The sequence below is a fragment of the Mesoplodon bidens genome, assembly GCF_964165515.1.
Source record: "Mesoplodon bidens genome assembly, chromosome: 7".
NCBI lineage: Eukaryota > Metazoa > Chordata > Mammalia > Artiodactyla > Ziphiidae > Mesoplodon > Mesoplodon bidens.
The window spans coordinates 81,941,820-81,966,042 of NC_138164.1; the positions used below are offsets into that span (position 1 = coordinate 81,941,820).

General features: G+C 36.5%; 2 protein-coding genes across 12 annotated transcripts in view; one reads left to right on the forward strand and one right to left on the reverse strand.

Moving 5' to 3' along the window:
- Positions 1–24,223, forward strand: part of ANO5 (anoctamin 5) — a 101,400-nt gene that overhangs the window by 64,821 nt on the left and 12,356 nt on the right. For all 11 annotated transcript variants that reach the window (XM_081238946.1, XM_081238952.1, XM_081238949.1 and 8 more), the window contains 8 exons: positions 1,665–1,799; positions 2,291–2,396; positions 2,487–2,547; positions 11,130–11,281; positions 13,428–13,502; positions 15,094–15,316; positions 17,867–18,036; positions 18,693–18,790. In XM_081238946.1, the coding sequence (XP_081095072.1) occupies positions 1,665–1,799; positions 2,291–2,396; positions 2,487–2,547; positions 11,130–11,281; positions 13,428–13,502; positions 15,094–15,316; positions 17,867–18,036; positions 18,693–18,790 (1,020 nt within the window). The remainder of the gene's footprint in view (positions 1–1,664; positions 1,800–2,290; positions 2,397–2,486; positions 2,548–11,129; positions 11,282–13,427; positions 13,503–15,093; positions 15,317–17,866; positions 18,037–18,692; positions 18,791–24,223) is intronic.
- On the reverse strand, positions 15,415–15,973 carry LOC308620033 (glycine cleavage system H protein, mitochondrial-like; the record flags this gene model as incomplete). Its single annotated transcript, XM_081239384.1, has 1 exon — positions 15,415–15,973. One exon carries the CDS (start codon positions 15,971–15,973, stop codon positions 15,452–15,454), a length of 522 nt encoding a protein of 173 aa, XP_081095510.1. The 3' UTR covers positions 15,415–15,451.

Below are 24,223 nucleotides of genomic sequence, written 5' to 3' on the forward strand. Positions count from 1 at the left end.
ATTTCTCTTTTTGAGAATCTTTTAAATACTAATTAAAGGTCTGGAGTTCTTGAGGACTTTTTTTTAATTCTCAAGGAATAAGATTCTTGAAATTTGAAAGGAAGAAAAATGTAGTTCTTTGAAATATCCAGTTTCTTTATGAATTCACAAATAATTTTTTGTTTAAACGTATAGCAGTAATATTGATGTTTTACCTTAAAAATGATTGATTCTGTAATTTTTAAAACATCAAATGGAAATACACACGGTGAATAGTAAATTTTCCCAAATCAAATATTTTAATACTTTTTTTTAGATTTTGATGTTATGCAGTAGTATAATAATTGCTGTTTTTCAGCAAAAACAAAAAAAGAGAAAAAGCAAGTTTACTCATCCTGAGTGAGTGAACCTAAGGAAGTTGTAAATGGTAAATTAACAAGGGAATACAATGGAATTATAACTTAATTTCAAGTTTATAGTAATTTGAAAAGCAGAACAAGGGAAAACAACAATGTAAAAATGTTTATTATCACTGAAAATAATGAAAGAAAGAAAGAATAAAAGATAGTACAAGCAGAAAGATGTCTGTTTCATTAGAAAAGATTAGAAATTTTGAAAACTGAAGAATGGGATATTCAATAAAATTAATATTGAGTGAAAAAAATTAAAAACCTTCTCATTGGGAAATTAAGTTTATGTTATGTAAAATTTAAACCCTTTATGTTTAGATTTGCCTGTTTTTGAGAATGTGTGGAAATTACAATTTAATAAAAAGTGCTGTAATAGGTTTATATACATCATGCTATTAGAGCCCAAAAGGGATTACATCTCTCTGTCTAGGAAACTATGGAAAGACTGCACGGATTTGGTGAGCTGAGCTCTATATGAATAAGGGAGAAGATTAACCTATTTTGTGTTTTTTTTTAAAAAAACTGGTTTTATGAGACAGAGAAAACCTTGTTCTCTGGTTCTTTGAGAGATTCCTTAAGGAGAGAGTCGGTTTAGAAAACAACAGAAAAAAAAAATCCAAAACTTGGTTATAAGACTTGAACATTTATGCCAACTAATGCTGTCACTTTTTAACTCTTTGTAAAGCAAGTGCTGAACTGTATATTTTATGGAACTTTATTAAACACTCATTTTTGATTCCTTGGTTTGCTCCCTGTCTTACAATTCTATAAGCATCCATCAAAGGTCCAAATTTAGAGGAAGATGGAAGTTCAAACATACAACCACTCTCATCTGTTGTGGTCTGAGTACATTCTTCAGTTTTAGAGAGAGATAAAGCAAAAGCCTGTGCACAGATTGTGAATGTGATTTTGATTTGTTAATTGCTAGAAGAATGTTCTGCACTTTATTTCAAAACATTTAAACTCTCTTTAAACTTTAAAAGCTTTTCAAATTACCTGATTATTTCAAAAGTAAATCTTAACTTCCACTCAGTTGGCTTCTTACTTACATGTGTTGTCTCTTTTAATCCTTACACCAATTCTACGGCTAAGCATTATCCTGCATTTTATGATGTGGAAGCTAAAGTTTAGAAAGATTAGTAACTTTATCAAAATTACACAGCTGGAAAGCAATGGAGCCAAAATTAGAATTCAAATTTGTCTGAATAAAAACCAAGACTCTCAGGATTGTATCATTCTTACAACCTCTGATTCTCTTTTTACCCTCTTTCATAGGGATTATTATGGAGAAAAAATTGGCATCTATTTTGTCTTTCTCGGATTTTACACAGAAATGCTGCTTTTTGCAGCTATAGTTGGCTTAGCTTGTTTTATTTACGGCTTATTATCGATGCATGATAACTCAAGCAGGTAAGTGCAACTGAGTTGCCCAAATAGAGAATCTTATGCTAACTGAAACTGTTGCTATTATTTTTCTGGAATTTGTGTCAGAATGTTTCCTATGGCAGCGGATAATTGATATTTCTGAAAAAGATCCAAACACAGCAGCTACCCCTCACCGGGTGCTTTATGGAAAATTTGTTTTTAATGATGGGCTCTAAAGATTCTGTTCCTCAAAGCATGATTTGATCTACAAAAATTGCTAGTTCATTTCCCCTTGTGCCATATGTAAGAAGCTGTATAAAGTTGTTCCAATAAGAACAGCTTTGGACTTTCACCCAAACACATCACTTTTAAAATAACTTTGCTCTTGGGAATTCTCTGGCAGTCCAGTGGTTAGGACTTCACACTTCCACTTCCGGCAGCATGGGTTCCATCCCTGGTTGGGGAACAAAGATCCCGCATGCCATGCTGCGTGGACAAAACAAAACAAAACAAAAACTTTCCTCTTCCCTCTGCAGCACTGAGATCTGTGACCCTGAGGTTGGGGGTCAGATTATCATGTGCCCACTCTGTGACGTAATGTGTGACTATTGGAGACTAAATTCTACCTGTTGGGCTTCAAAGGTATGTATGTATTGTGGTGTGTTGAAAAGACTTGCAATTTCCCTCCCTCATTTGATACTAAGTAGTCTTTGTGATATTATTGTTTTACAGTTCTCCCATTTATTTGACAATGAGTCAACTGTGTTCTTTGCAATATTCATGGGAATTTGGGGTGAGTAAATAGTTACATAAAAACAGCTTTCTCCATGTTATCTGTTTTATGGCCATTCATATAACATATACAGTTGGCATACCTTATAAACCAAAGGTGATTTTACATCTTTATGTCTTTGCTAACATCAGTACACTGATGGAGTCCACATCAATGGTCATTCGTCTTGATCCTTGGTCCAGAAAGGTCTCTATTAATCATCTGCTCATTTCTCTGAAAAACACTATAATTTTTGAAACTTCATATGTATTCAGATTACCCTGTCTCAGCACTGTGGTAAAAACAGGTTCAATAAGTGCTTAATTCAGGAGAAATAAACATAAGTATTTGGTGGCTGGAGGATATTGAGTCATGGATACAAACTGGAATGAGACTCAAAAATTATTGAGGGTTAATACATCAACAATGAATTTAAATTTCCTGTGTCAAATTCTAGTTCCAGCTTCCAGTTCCATTTGGTAAAAATCTCCCATGTAAGGTGGAATTTCCCTTAATTTTGGAAATGTCCCAGTATCTCTTCTCTTTTGTATCACGTGGGAAGTAAAAGTCTTATGAAGTTATTCCTGCCATCAGTGAGGAAATTATTTTCTGTAAGAGTAACTTGGCAAGAGGAGGCCTAAAGACTTCTAAAACATGTCTAAAAATTTGGGGGACTCTGGGAAAAGATAGACTTTTTTCTCTCCAATTTAACAAAAAAAGTCTTTAACAAGCGCAAGTGTGTGCATTTAAAAACTGGCCAAGGAGGTACTTCCCTGGTGGTGCAGTGATTAAGAATCCAGCTGCCAATGCAGGGGTCACAAGTTTGAGCCCTGGTCCAGCAAGATCCCACATGCCCTGGAGCAACTAAGCCTGTGTGCCACAGCTACTGAGCCTGCACTCTAGAGCCCATGAGCCTGTGTGCCACAACTATTGAAGCCTGTGCGCCTAGAGCCCATGCTCCACAGCAAGAGAAGCCACCGCAATGAGAAGCCCGCGCACCACAATGAAGAGTATCCCCCACTCGCCGCAACTAGAGAAAGCCTGTGCGCAACAACAAAGACCCAACACAACCAAAAATTAATTAATTAATTAATTTTAAAAAGAAAAAAACTGGCCAAGGGAGCAAGGTAGCTTGATTCAGGCAATAGGACACCAACATTTGTGGGGGTGTGTACATGAAGCAGAGGTTCTTATGGGTTTCTGTTATTTCTGCTTGACTGCTATGGGCTGAAGAGAAAAGGCCAGATTCAAAGAGAGAATGGAGGACAGAGAAGTCTTACCCACAATTCTCCAGCAACCTCCTCTGGTTAAGTTAGTATATGGACATCTCTTCATAATGTGGCTACCAAATCCTGCCTCTGTCATTTTTTGGAATCAGAAATGGATGATAGGTACACAAATTACAACAAATGTAGTAGTTTTCAGTTCTCTCCATTGACAGAGATTGTACACCAACACGAACCTTATATGTCATAACAAATAAAGGAGCAATTATGCATGGAACACCCAGCAGCTGCAGTAAACATGGGGGTAAAGATATCACTTCAAGATAGTGATTTTGTTTCCTTTGGATATATACCTAAAAGTGGAATTGCTTCATCCTATTATATTTATATTTTTAATTTCTCAAGGAACCTTCATATTGTTTTCCATAACAGCTACACCAATTTACATTCCCACCGACAGTGCACGAGGGTTCCCTTTTTTTTCAGTTTTGTTCTTTTGCAAACGAATATCCAATTTTCCCAAAACCATTTATAGAAGAAACTATTCTTTCCCCATTGAGTATTCTTGGCTCCTTTGTCAAATATTAATTGACCATAATACGTGGGATTATTTTCTGAGCTCTTGATTATGTTCCATATGTCTGTGTGTTTCTCTTTATGCCATGCCAAAAGTACCATGCTATTTTGATTACTATAATTTTGTAATATAGTTTGAGATCAGGAATATGATGCCTACTGCTTTGTTCTTTCTCAAGATTGCTTTGGCTACTTGGAGTCTTTTGTGGCCCCATACAAATTTTCGGATTGTTTTCTCTATTTCTGTGAAAAATAGCATTGGAATTTTGATAGGGATTGCATTAAATCTGGAGGTTGCTTGGGTACTATGGACATTTTTATATTAATTCCTCCAATCCATGAGCATGGACTATCTTTCCATTTATTTGTGTCTTCTTCAATTTCTTTCATCAGTGTCTAGTAGCATACAGTGTACATATCTTTCATTTCCTTGGTTAAATTTATTCCTGGGTATTTTGTTCTTTTTGATGTTATTGTAAATGGGATTATTTTCTTAATTTCTCTTTCTGTTAGTACGTGGGTAGTATATAGAAACACAACTGTTTTTTTTTGTTTGTTTGTTTGTTTTGTGGTACGTGGGCCTCTCACTGTTCTGGCCTCTCCTGTTGTGGAGCACAGGCTCTGGACTCGCAGGCTCAGCAGCCATGGCTCACGGGCCCAGCCGCACCGTGGCATGTGGGATCTTCCCAGACCGGGGCACGAACCCCTGTCCCCTGCATCGGCAGGCAGACTCTCAAGCACTGCGCCACCAGGGAAGCCCTCACAACTGGTTTTTATATATTTATTTTTATCCTGGAATGTGACTAAATTTATTTATTCTAACAGTTTTTTGGTGGAGTCTTCAGGATGTTTTTTATAATTTAATGTTATTTGAAAACAGAAACAGTTTTACTTCTTTCCTTCTTTCTTTCTAATTTATATGTCTTTTATTTATTTATTTATTTTTGACTAATTGCTCTGGCAACGGGAAAGGCCACAACAGTGAGAGGCCCATGTACCGCAAAAAAAAAAAAAAAAAAGAATAGACATTCTTGTCTTGTCCCTGATCATAGAGGAAAAGCTTTCAGCTTTTCACCATTGACTATGATGGTAGCTATGGGCTTGTCATGTATAGCCCTTATTATATTGAGGTACATTCCATTTATACCTATATTTCTGAGAGTTTTTATCGTGATGGATGTTCAATTCTGTTAAATGCTTTTTCTGCATCTGTTGAGATGATTTTTTAAAATTTATTTTGTTTATGTGGTATACCGTGTTGATTGATTTGTGGATGTTGAACTATCCTTGTATCCCTGGAGTAAATCCCACTTGATCATCCTGTATAATTCTTTTAATATATTGCTGAATTTGATTTGCTACTCTTTTGTTCAGGTTCTTTGCATCTATGTTCATCAAGTATAATTTCTTTACTTGTAGTGTCTTTGTCTGACTTTGGTGTCAGGATAATGACGGCCTCATAAAATGAGTTTGGAAGTTTTCTTTCCTCTTCTAGTCTTTGGAAGAGTTTGAGAAGGATTAATTATTCTTTACATGTATGATAGAATTCACCAGTAAAGCTATCTGATCTGGACTTTTGTTGGTGGGGACGTTTTTGATTACTGATTCAATATCCTTACTGGTAATTGGTCTGTTAAGATTTTCTATTTCTTCATGATTCAGTTTCAGTAGGTTGTATGTTTCTAGGACTTTATCCATTTCTTCTAGGTTATCCACTGTGTTGGCACATAATTGTTCATAGTAGTCTCATGATCCTTTGTATTTCTGTGGTATTAGTTGTCATGTCTCTTATTTAGTATCTACTTTTATTTATTTGAGCCTTATCATTTTTTTCTTGGTAATTATGGCTAAAGGTTTTCTATTCAAAATAGAAGGTTATCTTTTCAAAATAAAACAGTCATTGATCTTTTCTATTGTTTTTTTGTCTCTTTTATTTATTTACCCTCTGATCTTTGTTATTTCCTTCCTTCTACTACCTTTGGCTTACTTTGCTCTTCTTTTTCTGGTTCCTTAATGTCTAGAGTTAGGTTGTTTATTTTAGCTTTTCCTTGGTTCTTAATGTGGGCATTTATCCCTATGTACTTCCTTCCTAGAACTGCTTCTGCTGCCTCCTGTACGTTTTGGTATATTGTATTTCCAGTTTCATTTGTCTCAAAATATTGTTTAATTTCTCTGTTGATTTTTCTAAGTTTGTTCAGTAGCATGTCCTTTATTCTCCACATATTTGTGAATTTTCCAGTTTTAACTTTTCCTGTAATTCTAGTTTCATACCATTGTGGTCAGAAAAGATGCTTGATGTGATTTCAAACTTTTGAAATTTATTGACTTCTTTTGTGGTGCTAATATATGGCCTTTCCTGGAGAACATTCCGTGTGCACTTAGAAGAATGTGTATTCTACTGCTGTTAGATGGAAAGTGCTGTCAATGCCTGTTAAGTCCCTCTGGTCTAACATGTAGTTTAAGTCCAATGATTCCTTATTAATTTTCTGTCAGGATGATCTATCCATTGTTGAAAATGGGGTGTTGAAGCTCCCTACTATTATTATATTGCTGACAATTTCTGTCTTCAGGTCTGTTAACATTTGCTGTATATATTTTAGGTGCTCCTCTATTGGGTGCATAAGTATTTATAAGTGTTATATCTTCTTGTTTGGATCTCTCTATCATTATACAAAGATCTTCTTTTCCCTTTATTGTGATTTTTGTCTTAAAGTCTATTTTGTCTTATATAAGTATAGTTAATCTTGCTTTCTTTTGGTTTCAGTTTGTATGGAATATCTTTTTCCATCCTTTCACTTTTAGTATATATGTGTCCTTACAGCTGAAGTGAGTTTCTTGTAGGCAGCACATAGTTGAGTCTTGTTTTTTTATCCATTCAACCACTCTGTGACTTTTGATTGGAGAATTTAGTTAATTACATTAAAGTAATTATTGACAGATATGGACTTACTATTGACATTTCGTTAATTGTTTTGTAATTCATTTGTTCCTTTCTTCCTCTCTTGCCTTCTTCTTTTGGGGTATGATAATTTTATGTAATGGTATGCTTAGATTCCTTTTTCTTTATCTTTTGCATGTCTTTTATAGGTTTTTGCTCTGTGATTACAGTGAGGCTTTTATAAAACATCTTATAGTTATAACATTCTACTGCAAGCAAAGCAAATTAATTCCAAATGCATACTAATGCTCTATATTTTTACTTTCCTTCCCATGTTTTATGTTTTTGATGTCACAGTTTATATCTTCTTAGCTTGTGTATCCTTTAACCAATTATTATAGTTATACAATTCTATTGTAGTTACAGTTATTTTTACTACTTTTGTCTTTTAACCTTCATAATAGATTTACAAGTGAGTTATCTACCACCATTATAACATGAGTACTTTAAATTTAACTATGCATTTACCTATATACTAATGAGATTTGTACTTTTATATGTTTTCATTTCAGTTTAAAGAGGTCCCTTTAACATATCTTGAAAAGCCATTCTAGTTGTGATAAATTCTTTCCACTTTTACTTTCTGGAAAACTTTCCAGGTAGAGTATTCTTGGTCCTCAAATTTGTTCAGTACTTTGACTATATGCTACTCCCTTCTGGCCTGCAGTTTCTGCTGAAAAATATGCTGATAGTCTTATGAGGGTTCCCTTATACATAAGTTGTTTTTCTCTTCTTGCTTATAAGATTCTCTCTTTGTCTTTAACTCTTGACTTTTTAAATATAATGTGTCTCAGTGTGGTTCTCTTTGTTTTCATCGTTTTTGGAACTCAGTGGGTTTCATAGATATGATATTTGTTTTTTTCCCCATGTTAGAGAAGTTTTTACCCATTATTTGAATGTGCTGTCTCTCTCTCTCTCTCTATTCTCTTTCTGAGACCCCCTATAATGCAAATGTTAGTCTGCTTGATATTGTCCCATAACTCCCTTAAGCTGACTTCATTTTTTTTCACTCATTTTTCATTTTCATTTCATTCATTTTTTCTCCTCTGACTGAATGAATTCCACTTGCCTTTCTTGGGGTTTACTGATCCTTTCTTCATTTGATGTAGTATGCTGCTGAACCCTTCTATTGAATTTTACAATAAAATTATTGTATTCTTCAGCTCTATGATCTCAGTTTATTACTTTCTTATATTTTCTGTCTCTTTGTTCAGATTCTCACTTTATTCATGCATTGTTCTCCAGACCTCAGTAAGCATCTTTATGACCATTATTTTGAACTCTTTATCAGGTAAATTGCTTGTTTTCATTTCATTAAGGTCTTTTTTTTCAGTTTATCTTGTTCTTTTATTTGGAACATATTTTCTTTTGTTTCTTCATTTACCTTGGCTCTCTTTGTTGATTTCTGTGCATTAGGTAAAACAGCTACCTCTCCCAGTGTTGAAAGTGTGGCCTGTGATTGTTCAAGCTGCCTTCTTTATTCTTAGTGGCTCCCAGTATTTGGGGGGTGTGCCAAAACCCATCAGTGTCCCAAATGGGAAGATCTCAGTCAGCACCTAGATGCAGGCTGTTTGGAAGCTGGACCCACAGGCAGCAGCTTTTAAAGTCTGCAAATAGATCTCTTTCAAAGAAAGATTGGAAGATGGGCATTTGTGTCTACTGCCTCTGCTTTTAACCTTGGGGAGAAAACCAGTTAGGAACTGTTTGTTTGCTGCAGCAATCAAAGCAGTATGGTACTGGCATAAAGATAGACATGCAGACCAATGAAACAGAATGGAGCCTAGAAATAAATCCACATGTATATTGTAAATTAATCTTCAACAGGATTTCCAAGAAAACAAAATGGGGAAAGGATAGTCTCTTCAACAAATGGTGCTGGGGAAATCTGGATGGCGACATGCAAAAGAATGAAATTGGATCCTTATCTTTGTCAACTGAAAAAAAATCCACAACCTGAAAGTTGAGAATTATGTTTTATTTGGCAGACTTTCTGAGGACTTCAAGCCCAGGAGGCAGCCTCTCAGATAGCTCTGAGGAACTGCTCTGAAGAGGTAAGGGAGGAGCCAGGATACATAGGAGTTTTGCAACAGACCAGGTAGTCAGAACATCAAAAGATTACTATTAATTAAAGAAAACCAGATACCTTAAGTTAATGAATTAGCGCTTTTCTTTGTATGGGAAGATGCAAGAATTTGGGCTAATTGAAATCATTCCTTTGATATGCACCTTAGCTATCTAGGGCCAATATCCTGTTCTTTCCCATCTTGAGTTCCCTCAGGGCTCACCATCTGGGCTGTAGTGGCTTGATGGCTACAACATCCTTTGTTGACCGATATAGCAGGCAACATTTTTCATTCACATCTTACACCATCACAAAAATCAATTCAAAATGGATTAAAGACTTAAACATAAGACCTGAAACTGTAAAAATCGTAGAAGATAGTATAAGGAAAATTTATATGACATTGGTCTTGGCAGTGATTTCATGCAGATGACACCAAAGCCCAGGCAACAAAAACAAACAAAATAAGCTAGACTACCTCAAACTAAAATGCTCTGCACAGCAGAGACAACAATGAACAGAATGCAAAGGCAACCCATTGAAAGGCAGAAAATATTTGCAAACCATCTATCTAATAAAGGGTTAATCTCCAAAATATATATAAGGAACACCTGTAGCTCAATAGTTTAAAAAAAAACAAAACAAAACCTAACCTGATTAAAAATGGACAAAGGACTTGAAAAGACATTTCCCCGAAGAAGTTATACAACTGGCCAAAAGATATATGAAAAAATACTTAATGTCATTAGTTATCAGAGAAATGTAAATCAGACCACAATGAGATGTTATCTCACACCTGTCAGGATGCCTATTACGAAAATGATGAGGATGTGGAGAATTATAATGAATTCTTGCATACTACTGGTGGGAATGCTAAATGGTACAACCGGAAAACAGTGTGGAAGTGCCTCAAAAAATTAAAATAGAACTGTCATATAATCTAGCAATCCCACTTCTGGGTATTTACCCAAAATAATTGAAATCAGGATCTCGAAAAGATGTTAGCACTCCTATGTTCATTGCAACTCTCTCCACATTAACCAAGATGTGGAAACAATCTAAATGTCCATTGACAGATGAATGGGTAAAGAAACTAGTGTGTGTGTGTGTGTGTGTGTGTGTGTGTGTGTGTATGTAAACTAGTTATGTCTATGCCTTAGAAGGGTTTTAAGGGAAGGTTTTTCTGTGGGTGTTGGTAATGTTTTATATACTTTTCTGTAAATATGTTATTCTTTAAGTAAAAGTTTGTTTAAAAATTATATATATTGTATATTATACTATATAATATTATAATACATATATATATAGAGAGAGAGAGAGAGACAGAGACAGGGAGAGAGACAAAGAGAGAGAGAGAGACCTACTGTGTTATGAAGTGGTTCCTATGTTTTCCTTAAATTTCCCTAAGCCCGAGAATATGGTACGATTGCTTGAATGATTTCAGTAAAAGACATGCAAACAAAATCTAGGTGTTAGTAAAAAGTCAAGTTTAAATATTATTTCAAATTATCTGAATGAAGAGAGAGAGAATAGCGTGCCTGAAAAAAAATTTTTCTTGCATGGACTGCTGTCTAAGAAGCTAATTTGTATTTCTATATATGAGTTATTTCAATACTATGATATAGTATTCTGTCAAAATTAATAATTTTATAATTTTATCATCAAACAGCGACAGAAGAACCATCATACATACAACCAAAATGATTTTTTAAAGTAAAGAAAAATCTAGTTATTATCTCCTTATTCACTTATTCCTCCATCTCTTTATTATATTTGTTTTTATACATTTCTTTGCCCATAGTCACATTGTTTTTGGAGTTTTGGAAACAACGACAAGCCAGACTGGAATATGAGTGGGACCTGGTGGACTTTGAGGAGGAGCAGCAGCAGCTCCAGCTGAGACCTGAATTTGAAGCTATGTGTACACATAGGAAAATTAATGCAGTGACTAAGGTATATTAGGAAACTGAAATAAGCAGTATATTTCAATGGACACACTGCTGTGGGTGGCCTCTCAAATAGTGATGTGTATTTTAATTTGCCTTTAAAATATTCTACAACATATAAATCACATAAACTTATTTACTTGCTTCTAATATACATTTTGAACGCATGCAAAAGTAGGTAGAAAAGTATAATGAGCCCCAGGATGGAATCATCACCCAGCTTCAATTACTATTATTTCATGGGCAATCTTTTTTCATTTATACACCTACCCCTCCCTGCCACTAGATTATTTTGAAGCAAATCCAAGTCATCATATCATGCAATACATAGTTTTAATACTAAGTGAAATAAAATGAACTGGAAAATAGTGTGCATGCTGTGGGCTTTGTATATAAATATATAGACATGGAAATGATACTAAGTTAATTCATGAAAATTAAAATAGTATTGTATTAAGGTAGTGGGCTTACGAGTGATTGCTTTATTCGACCAAAGTTAATTCACCTAGTCCATTCTAATTAATTATAATGGGAAGATCATTGCACTGGTGTCTGGAAAGGAAAGTCTAGATTTTGGGATAACTGGCAAACTGGCTTTATGTTGTTGACTGAGTTATTTGACTTATTGGTACCTCATTTTTGTTTCACTTGAAAACGGAAGATACTTTGCAGACTCTTGGCTGCATATTCTTAAAGTCCCCACCTTTCCATAATCTATAATCACCATGTTACCTGATGCTATTAAAGAGAGAATAGAATATGCCTCTAAAAATCTCTTCAGTAGAATTCCCTACTCTGTTCAGGACACTGTTCTTGTGTATAATACTCAACATTCTTCTCACAGTGCAGGCATCCACTAAACATTTATTAAATTGCCTTGAAACATTACAAAAAATTCAGTAAATGAATGAAGAGAAAAATCACCTCAGAAAATACATTAACAATTTGGGTGGCTATTTGAAATTAATAAAAAATATATTAAAAGAGAGATTGTCATAATAATGATATGATGTGTACTTGTTCATACTTAATGGGATAAAAAAGAAAATAAAAGCAGGCCTATTGGCTTTGCCAAACACTGTTGACCAAAAGCAAGATGTACTGAATGTTTACATTTGAAACCAGTTGAAAAACAATATGTATTGATTCACTGTGAATCATCTACTTCACTTAGCTTTAATGGCTTTGTAAATGAGAGTTTTTTCTTTTTTCTTTTTCTTTTTTTTACTTCATTGCAGTGATTCTTCAGTGGTTAAGCACAACCAGAATTCTTACATTTGAGTCTGTTGGGAACACATACATGCAGGAATGGACACACACGTGCACACATAAATATGCACATACACATGAACACACAGACACATTGGATACATACATGCGTACACATGTACATAATCAGATGTATCCACACATATCCTGGGGTTCAATAGAGCTCTTGGGCAGCCTACCCTGACTGGTATGTTCTGTTTGCATTCAGTCCTTTCTGAAAAACCCTTGAGACTGTACAGATGTAAAATCTTATATGTTAAATAGAGTTACATGATTTAGATTTCTGCTGACAACTATTTTTTACTGTATGACAGTATTTTGGCCATAAGCTCTAACTGCCTCTCGATATAGCTAAAAATATCAGCTGGTATAATTACTATCTTCCATTAATGACTGAAAAAACCATAATTGTAGAAAAGTCTGGGCCCCTGAACTGTGTGGAAGAAGACAATCCTATAAATATAAAGAAGGCATCCTACTTAATATCATACAGAGCAATTACAGAGCAGTGCATTCAACTCAATTCAATTTAACTCAATTAGAAAATTTTAACATCATTAAGGCATGTCCACTTAAGCAGCAGCCCTCAGGTTTTGACTTTGTTTTCCTGTCTCCCTCTCCCTAAATACAACTCTAATTCAACACTCAGGAAATAATGTGTATCCTTTATATCTCATATCATTTGTAAAATATTTCATCTAAGAGCCCTAAAGGTTTCTACCTAAACGTAAGGAACCACTACTAGAATGTAGCATTCCATGAGCTGTGGTGAACCCATTGGGGAGGTTTCTGCTTTAACATGGCTTTGTGATTTTGACTACTGCTTGGATTCCCAACTTTGAGGGTAGATTTTGAATTTTGCTATGATTTCTTCAAAATTACAGGAGATGGAGCCTTACTTGCCTCTGTGTAGTCGTATTCCATGGTACTTTTTATCAGGAGCCACAGTGACTTTATGGGTGAGCATTGTTTAAAAACTATTATCATCTATTGATGTAAGATCATACTGGGATTACCTCAATAGTTTTGTCTGCAATGGCTCGAGTCCCTCTCTTCTCTCCCACTCCACAGTATTTTTTTTTATCTTGAATGGAGCTCTTATATAAAATAAACTGTAATTTACATGGATGTGCCATGATTAAACCTTGGGTAAAGAGTTGGGGGGAGAGAGAGGTGCTATATCTTAAAGCCCGTCCCTACCCCCCACCTCCAACTCTTTGTTAATTTGGTGATAACTTGAAACCAGAACAGTATAATAAATAATTTGATTACATACTATTTGTTTAGTTTTTTTAAATTATTAATTTATCTTTTATCCGTTTAACATACTTATACAAAATGAAAAACTTTATACCATTAAGGTTCATTCTCTTGCCAAGATAAATGGAAGAAAATGTTACATCTTCTACATGAAGAATTTAATTAGCATATCCCATTGTTAGGGAGTCAGATTTTTTCCATGCCTTTTACCTGATAGATTTCTCCATCATCATAATCTATTTCCTGCCCTCCCCTTTCAAAATTTATGTCCTCTTACAGTTGACCTTTAGTTTTAGGAAAACTAAAACCTCTGAGAAGTTAGCCTGTTGAAGTATAAATAATTAGCAGTTGTAGATTGTATTTTAACCTCACTATTCCATATTGTCCTATAATATTTTATCTTTAACCTTTTTTGATAAAGGTATTGGTTTTTCTATTTTAAATGTGTGTTTTCCTAGATGATATAACAATCATTTTAGGAGATATGATAGAATAAAAGGAGGTGATAATCAATTTGGGACACTCCTTGAAAAATATTCTGGAGTGTGGTTCCAGAAAGATCACTGTCATTTATTTCTAGTACTCATTCAATTTGATTCAGTTCCTCAACTTTCACAATAAAATTCTCCAATCATTGATATAAAGATCTTTGTGATTTTGTAATATGTAAAGGTATAAAATTTATACAAATATCTAAATTACCAGGCATATCAGACTACTAATGGCAGTATTCTGAGGGGAAATGAAATCGAATCTTTAAACGTATTTTTCTTGAGAAAGTAAGTGATCTTCACACTACACATTTAACTACAACCTAGAGCAGAGGTTACCAAACATTTGCTGTAAAGGATATATTATAGGCTTTGTGGGCCACAAATCGTCTCTGACACATAATTGTCTTCATTTTTCTTTACAACCTTTAAAAATGCAAACAAACAAACAAAAAATATTCTTACCTTAAGGGCCACGCAAGAACAGTAAGGCCACAAGCAGACTCTGGCTTGCTGGTAGTTTTCCAACTCGTTCTATAGGATAGGCCTAGAGGATGGTCAATGAATACTTTTCTATTTTCGATTTAATCAGCTGCTACCATACGCTTTATTGCTAACCCTTTTACGTTCCTAGTTTTCATCTCCTGCCATCTATGGTGAGAGGGACTGACTTGGCTTGCTTTCCATGTCAGATCTGCTAAACTTAATATATGTGTTGAAGAGAAGAGTGTGTTTCAGATATATATGCATCACAGGGATTCAGAGGCCAGAGTGACCAGTTTTTGTTTCCCTTCCCCAGATGTCTCTGGTCGTCGCGTGTATGGTAGCTGTGATTGTATACCGCCTGTCAGTCTTTGCTACATTTGCTAGCTTCATGGAAAGTGAAGCATCCTTAAAGCATGTCAGAAGTTTCCTCACTCCCCAGATAACCACATCTCTCACTGGATCGTGCTTGAACTTTATTGTCATCTTGATCTTGAATTTCTTTTATGAAAGGATATCTGCCTGGATTACAAAAATGGGTAAGCCGGCCAAATCATTAGTATGACTCTGAAAAAGGGTTCCTACCAGTGCTATACCTGCATTCTGGATAATCCCCAAGGGAGTTCTTTTGTTTGTTTGTTTGTTTCAAACTAGTTTATTTAGGGGTTCCATTTTCACTCCTCAATAGATTTTATGTATTTCTCATATGCTTCTTCACTCATTAGTTCATCTAGTTCTGAAGGGTTACTGAGTGTCATCTTGATCAGCCAACCATCTTCATAACAAGATTTGTTGACAAGTCCTGCATTTTCTGCTAGAGCTTCATTAATTTCATTTACTTCTCCTGATAGAGGAGAATAGCGTTCACTAGCAGCTTTCACACTTTCCAAAGCACCAAATTCCTCTTGTTTGTCCAATTTTGTCCCAACTTCAGGCAGACTACAGTAAACAACATCTCCCAAAGCTTCCTGTGCAAAATTGCTGATTCCCACTGTTCCAACACCGTTTTCTGTTGTTACCCATTCATGTTTGTCTGTGAATTTACCACCCGACAGCAGAGCGGGGCCGGTGCGCAGCACCCGGACAGCGCCCTCCCGCAGTCCCCAGTGCCACGGCGGGCAGGGCGCCTTGGGCGCAGAGATGGCGCGCAAGCTGCAGACCGCGGCCCACAAGCTCCGCGCCACTCGCAGCGCCATGTTCGAAGGGGTGCAGAGGGTCTCCGCGCGCTGGGAGTTCATTTTTTAAAGGCACATTTTAAGGCAGTTTTGCTCTACAGGTAGACCCATAGCCTGCTACTTCAGAATCCCCTAACAGCTACATTCAAGCCTATTAGAGTGGAAGCAGGGAAAATAACTAAAAAGAATTAGGACTCTGTAGATCTTTTTGAGTATTCTTACCTTAATCCTTCCTTGATGGGGTTAGTTGAAGCCTAAATAAAATCCTCACACGTTCCTGAAGACACAGATAATTTTTATATCGTGTGTATGGTGTTTAGAAGGTATTGGATTTTGAAAATCATTGTGAGGAAAACAGAAGAATCAGGTCCTCCTGAATAAATCTAAAAATTAGTGCTTCTCTTTTCAGTTGCCATGTGTTAGAACCTGGATTATGTTCTTTTAAAAATTTCTCCTAAAGCCATGAGGGAAGGTGAAGGCGTCACAGGTGGAGTGGTAGGTTCAGTCAGGAAGACTAGCACAGAGCACAGTTGCTCCTGGCCTTGCCCCCAGCAAGTTGGAGATGAGATCAGAGACTCAACTCCAGGCCTCAGCTTCTTCTGGGACTGCTCTCTCCAGGAGCTCATGCCCCCCTCCTCTAAATCTGTACACTGACAGTGTGCCCAGTGGTAACCAAAAGGGCAGCACAGTATTTACTCTGCACTAGAGTAAGCACTGGGAAGCAACTGTCATTAAAAACTATTTTCAGGGCTTCCCTGGTGGCGCAGTGGTTGGGAGTCCGCCTGCCGATGCAGGGGACACGGGTTCGTGCCCCGGTCTGGGAGGATCCCGCATGCCGCGGAGCGGCTGGGCCCGTGGGCCATGGCCGCTGAGCCTGTGCGTCCGGAGCCTGCGCTCCGCCGGGGGAGAGGCCACAACAGTGAGAGGCCCGCATAACGCAAAAAAAAAAAAAAAACAAAAAACTATTTTCAAATTTGGAGTTCTTCTCTCTCAGTTTTACTTATTTTTTCTGCTAGCAACAGCCAAAAAATAAAAAAATTATAGCAATTAGCACCTACAAACAAAGCACCTAAAAAATCTCAGCTTTCGTCAACGAGAAAAATCTCTTGTATTCACATTAGAGATTTTGTAGGAATGCAGCTAAATTTCAGTAAAATGGAAGCGTTATCTGTGTCTTTAGAATATGTGTTAGTATTTCAGTGTTGCTGAAAATGTCATGGATTTGGCTGGATCAGCTTGTACTCTTGGGAGGTCATCAGTTCAGAAAAGCACGGCCCCTTACTCTTTCATGCCTCATGTTTTTTTTACTGTGGTGTGAAGAGACTCTAACTTTTTCTTATCTATGGAATTCATAAAATGATAGATCATGATCATGCACTTTAAGTGAAGGAGAGGGAAAATATGTACTATTACTGCCACCGTTTGCATGACATTGTTTTCTAAACTGATAAAGCCGTTTAATTCATGAGAGGAAAGCACAATTCAGTTTGAAACCATCCTCTGCCCTTCATAAGATTTACTTTGTTTACACCTGATTGAAACCAGAGGAGCGAGATCTGATGTGTTTACAGGGTATCATATAATGTTACGGGGATGAGCATAAGGCTCTTCAGTCTAATAGGCACTTGAATTCCATATTTTGACTGTGTGACCCCAGGCAAGTACTTCATCCCTCTAAATGTACTAATGACGGTTTCCCAGCATTCTCTGGTGATTAGATTAACACACAATCTCTAGTAGAAAGCCTAGTGCACATCCATAGCTACTTCATATTGGTCAGCTATGACCAGAGTGGGGAAGATTTCAACAGACTCTCAGAATAATATGACTAGATATCCACTTATCTCAGGGAGTAAAATAAATAAGAAGAAGCAGGAAGGTGCATTATTAAACCTTGGTGTTTTTATTTACCAGAAATTCCTCGGACTCACCAGGAATATGAGAGCAGTCTTACCTTGAAAATGTTCCTGTTTCAGTTTGTAAATTTTTACTCGTCCTGCTTCTATGTAGCTTTCTTTAAAGGGAAGTTCGTGGGCTATCCTGGAAAATACACATATTTGTTTAATGTGTGGAGAAGTGAAGAGGTAAGAATTCTCTAGAGAGGTGAGGTTTGTGGCTTCAGTAACTCATTGTTAACTAAATACCTTTAGGTGTGCCCGCATTAACTCAGATTTTATCAAGTTGCAGGAAAAGTTTAAGACACTGACTCTGTCCACAGAGCATATTGGTCTTAGAATCCTGCTATCTGATAGACTTTCCAGTTCCTTTTGGGCAAGAAGTTATATTGTACCTATTGTTTGGTATAAAATGTGAACTATGAACTGGAATAAGTAAGTTCTGTATTCCTGAAGACTTCCATCAAAAGATGAATAACTTGCTAGAGGTACAGCAAAAAGGGCTCTACCATGGGTACAGAGTTAGAACAGTTCGGTGGTTTCCAAACCTGGCTGTGCATCCAGATCACATGGAGAAAATAACAACTTCCAGCCCTAATCCAGATATAAAGATTCGGAATTTTCTAAGGCCCAGAAATCTGTTTTTAACATATTTCACAGCTGAATCTAATGTAGCTAGACTGGTGATCATGCTTGGAACTTGGAACTAAATATCCATTTATATTTCTTTAATATCTGTTCCAATGCAAATCTTCAGATTCTCACCCTCTGGTTTGGGATTTCTTTCGTTGCAGAAGTCCATCTTTCATCCTTTACTTTATTTTTCTCCTTTTTCTTCTTACTAGTGTGATACTGGAGGCTGTCTAGTAGAATTGACAACCCAGTTGACCATTATAATGACTGGAAAACAGGTCTTCGGAAACATTAAAGAAGCCATTTATCCGTATGTATAACTTACAAGTTTTTGCTTTTTTTAAAGTAAGCATGAGAGGTTTCCTCTGGAAAAAGATGGAATTCTTTGATTATCATTGTGCCTTTGTTAGCTAATGTTTAAGTCAATAGCAACCAAAAAACTTCACTTTTAATCAACAGTCAAGAATATATTGTGACTTCCCTGGTGGCACAGTGGTTAAGAATCTGCTTGCCAAAGCAGGGGACACAGTTTCGATCCCTGGTCTGGGAAGATCCCACATGCCATGGAGCAACTAAGCCCGTGCACCAAAACTACTGAGCTTGTGCTCTAGAGCCCACGAGTGACAACTACTGAGCCCATGTGCTTCAACTACTGAAACCTGTGTGCCTAGAAGCCCGTGCTCCGCAACGAGAAGCCACCGCAATGAGAAGCCCGTGCACCGCAATGAAGAGTAGCCCCCACTCGCTGCAACTAGAGAAAGCCCATGTGCAGCAACAAAGACCCAATGCAGCTAAAAATTAAAAAAAATAATAAATTAATTAGTTAATTTAAAAAGAATATATTAAGGTAATACAGACTTTTAAATATACATCTATTGCTTGAGAAAGTTTAGGGAAAGGTAGTTATCTCTGTCTCCTGTGAAGTTTCCACTGGGAAATCTAAATGTTATATGCTCCGTAGGTTATTCTACATGTTGCATTTTATTTCTCAAAATTACTAAAAGTTGAATTCTTTAAAAGTATCTGTGTGTCACGGACACATCTGTTACTGAACCAAACTCGGGTCCACTCACCTGCCTGCAGTAAGGCCAATCTACTGACACCGGGTTACGGTGAAGGAAATTGCAGTGTTTATTGTAACTCACCATACAAGTAGTCTGGGACAGCTAGTGCCTGATGGGTTTCAGGAAAGCATTTTCAAAGTCCAGGTGAGGGAGGGGGGTTTGCAGGGTATGTGATCAGCTCATGCACAATTATCTGATTGGTTGATGATGAGGTAACAGGGCTGTGTCACAGGGGTTAACATTAGGCTCTAGTAGGTCTGGGGGCTATGTGCTCATGGTCATCAAGTAGTTAACATCTTCCATTTGGTGGGGGTTTTCACATCTGTAAGACAACTCAGGAAATGTGCATCAGATATTATTCTCTATTACTTCCGACAGGAACTAAAGCAGAAGATATGCGGAGGAGTCTGTCCCAGGAAGACCCCATAGGGTCCTTCTCAGTTACACATCTAGGCACAGAAACTGTTTATGAATGAAATTCTGGCACGTGAAGAAATCACTCTCTGTCCCCAAAGCATAGCAATAATGAATACATTATAAAAAAAAAAATGACAGTTGATCTCAAATATAAGGTGAAAATTCCCATGGATAAAAAGAGGAAGAATTAGGGACTTCCCTGGCGGTGCAGTGGTTGAGAGTCCGCCTGCCGATGCAGGGGACACAGGTTCATGCCCCAGGAGGATCCCACATGCTGTGGAGCGGCTGGGCCTGTGAGCCATGGCTGCTGAGCCTGCGCATCTGGAGCCTGTGCTCCACAACGGGAGGGGCCACAACAGTGAGAGGCCTGCGTACTGCAAAAAAAAAAAAAAAAAAAAAACAAAGAATTATAAGCCTGTAATCTTGTGGGGCTCTGAGTTAGGAAGTTATAGTGTCAGGGTGTAACACCTATAGGATGAAGTGGACCAAAAGTGCACCATTTAAGACAGGGGACTAGCCAGTTTAACTGTACTTAAAGCTAGGGACTGGGTGTATTCTTACTCATGAAAGATGGTTGAAAGTACCCTCCCCCTCTCTCACCCACTGCCACAGTTTCATAGTACTCCTGGGGTGCTATTTCATGTGCTGACAAAGGAAGAACATAGATGTATACTTTCAAATGGTATTTGATACACCACATCCCTAATATTGCCACAGAGAAATAATACCAAACTGTTATTTTCAATCCTAGCTCTAGATCAAGAACCTGGAGGCAGAATGGAGGTAAACCCTAAACAAAACACAAGAGGGAAAATAAATAAATATGCCCAGAGAGGAAAAGAGACAGGACAGTAAAAGAAAAAAGAAACAAGTAAATTTAAGCCTACAGACCAAAATTCAAAAACTTACAAGATTTAATGCTACAAAGGCCACTAACAAAATCAATTCTTAGAAAGTGAACTTACTCCAGGTAGGAGATTCTGGCAAAGCCTAAAAACATAAAAGGAGGTGATACTGTCAATAAAAAGGATAAGGAAATAACAAATTAAAACAGATATAAATGAAACAAGAACAAATGGATATGGGCTTACCTGGTGGCACATTTGTTAAGAATCCGCCTGCCAATGCAGGGGATGTGGGTTCAAACCCTGGTACGGGAAGATCCCACATGCTGTGGAGCAACTTAGCCCATGCACCACAACTACTGAGCCTGTGCTCTAGAGCCCATGAGCCACGACTACTGAGCCCACATGCCACAACTACTGAAGTCAGCGTGCCTAGAGCCCATGCTCTGCAACAAGAGAAGCCAGCGCAATGGGAAGCCCGCGCACTGCAATGAAGAGTAACCCCTGCTCACTGCAACCAGAGAAAAAGCCCACATGCAGCAACAAAGACCCAACATGGTCAAAAAAAATAAATAGAATAAAATAATAAAGTAAATAAATTTTAAAAAGAGAACAAATGAATTTAAAAAAGAATTAATTATTAAATGTAAAATCATACTTTAAATAGAGAAAAATAGATGGTATCAATTACAGATCAGACACAATTGAAGAATGAATTAGTTAATTGGAAAATAGTACTGAGAAATTCCCACATTGTACGGTGCAACAGAGAGACAATGAGGTTAAAAATATTCAAGTGACAGGAGGCTATATAGTGGCTTCTACATTAATCTGCTAGTAGTTTCAGAAAAAGAAAATTCAGTAAATAGTGGAAGAAAAAATCCTTTGAATAGGTAATTGCTGAAAATTTTCCAGAAATGAAGAAAAACATGAGTTCCAGAAATGAAAATGAATCCTGAGTATGAAGCAAAATAAATAAAATTAAATTCACACCCAGATATGTTATGGTCAATCTACAGAACATCAGAGATAAATAATCTTAAGATCTTTCAGAAGAAAAAGGAATGCCATCTACATTCAATAGATTTCTCACTAATAACATTAGATGCAAAAGTATTTTCAAGATTCCTAGTGAAATAAAATGTTCACCTTAGATTTCTAGAAGCATTTTAACTATTACATAAAGTACAGGTGAAATAAAGGCATTTTTAGACATGAAAAAACTAAGAGTTTACATTCATAGACCCTCATTAGAAGAACTACGGAAAAAAGATGAAAGTGTGTAATGCAAGAAACATTGGTTAGTACAGCAATTCGTAGCTCAAAAAAAATGTAGTACTTTGGTATAAATCTTTAAAATATATGAGATTTGTATGCTGAAAACTACAAGTCCTGTTGAAAAAAAATTACATCTATGCGAGTGGAGAGAAATGTGTTGATGGATTGGTAGACTCAACTTAGTAAAAATGCCAGTTATCCCCCAAATTGATAAATAGATTTGTTATTCCAATCAAAATATCAGTAGGATTTTAGTAGATATAGACAAGTAGATGCTAAAATTTATATTGAAGGCAAATGAACTAGAATAGTCAAATTTGATAAAGAAGAATAAATTCGGAGGATTACACTATTCAATTTTATGACTTATTATAAAACCATTTAAATCAACATGGGATTGTTGAAGGGATAGACATATAGGTCAAATGGAACAGAGATTGAAGAAATAAATCCACACAAATATGACCATTTTATTTTTGACAGAGGTGCAGAAATAATTCATTGAAGAAACAACAGTCTTTTCAATAGCTGGTGCTGGAACAACTGGACATCCATATGCAAAATAACAAAACTCCACGAGTTAATTCAAAAATTAACTCAAAATGGATCATAGATGATAAAACCATTTTTTTTTTGAGAAAGCAAGGGAGTGATTACAAAATTCAAGATAAGGGTTACTATGTGGGGATCAAGGGGTTTGTAATTGGAATGGAACACATAGAAGCGCTTCTGCGATTCCTAGCAAAGTTCTCTTTCTTGAACTGGGTGGTCTCTTTTACTTTGTGATTCCACTTACATGCATGCCCATCTTTCTGATATTGTCTTAAAAATCTCAGGTGTTCTTTTCCCTTTTTAGCATTCCTTTTTTCTTTGTATTTTGGTTTTGATATAAGCAGAATATGTGTTCCTTTTAATTCACACATTTGCTGCAGTATTTCATATTGTCTTATTTGTTGTTTTGCCAATTTGGAGGGTGTAAATGATATCTCATTTTGGTCTTATTTTTCATTTCCCTGATTAAGAACATGAATGAGTCTCTTTTGACCATACGTGTTTTCTCTTCAATGAAGTGCTTATTTGTGTTGTTTAATCATTCTTCTACTTGTATGTTTATCTTTTTCTAATTGATTTGTAGAAATACTGTATAACTCTGGTTACTGTGTTTTTGTTTGCTTGCTTTTATGTGTTGCAAATATTTTATCCCAGCACAAGTTTTGGTTTTTTATTTCTTAATAGTACTTTTTTTTTTTTTTTTTTTTTTTTTTTTTGTGGTACGCGGGCCTCTCACTGCTGTAGCCTCTCCCGTTGCGGAGCACACTCCGGACGCGCAGGCTCAGCGGCCATGGCCTACGGGCCCAGCCGCTCTGCGGCATGTGGGATCCTCCCAGACCAGGGCACGAACCCGTGTCCCCTGCATTGGCAGGCGGACTCTCAACCACTGCGCCACCAGGGAAGCCCCTTAATAGTATCTTTAATCACAGTTTCTCATCTTCAATACTATTGACATTTTGGACCAGATAATTGTTTGGTGTGAGGTGTTGCCCTTTGCGTTGTAAGATGTTTTTCAGCATCCTTGAACTCTACCCACTATATGCCAGTAGCCCACCTTCTCCCCAGTTGTGACAGCCAAAAATGCCTCCAGATACTGCAAAGGTCCCCTTGTGGGCTAAATCACTTCCAGTTGGGAACCACTGCTGTAGATGGACAAAAGTAGATACTTTTAATATAGCAAAAATTTTATCAATCTTTTCTTTTATGGTTTAGCATTTTTAAAGTCTCGTTTAATACACCCTTTCCTACCTTAAGATCAAAAACCTATTCTCATATAATTACATTTAAATATTTTTAGCATTTTAACATTATTGTTGCCTTTCTCTTTTAAATTCTTAATATACATGGAAAAGATTTTTGTGTTTGATATGAAGGTCAAATTTAATTCCTTACACACACACACACATATATATATACATATATATATATATAATATATATCATGTTACCATTTATTGAGAAGTACCTCTTCCCCACTCTCCATGATCTGCAATACCATTTATGCCAAATGGAAAATACAAGGCTATTACTAGGCCTCCATTCTGTTCCAGGATTTGTCTATCCCTACACCAATACTACACTCTCTTAA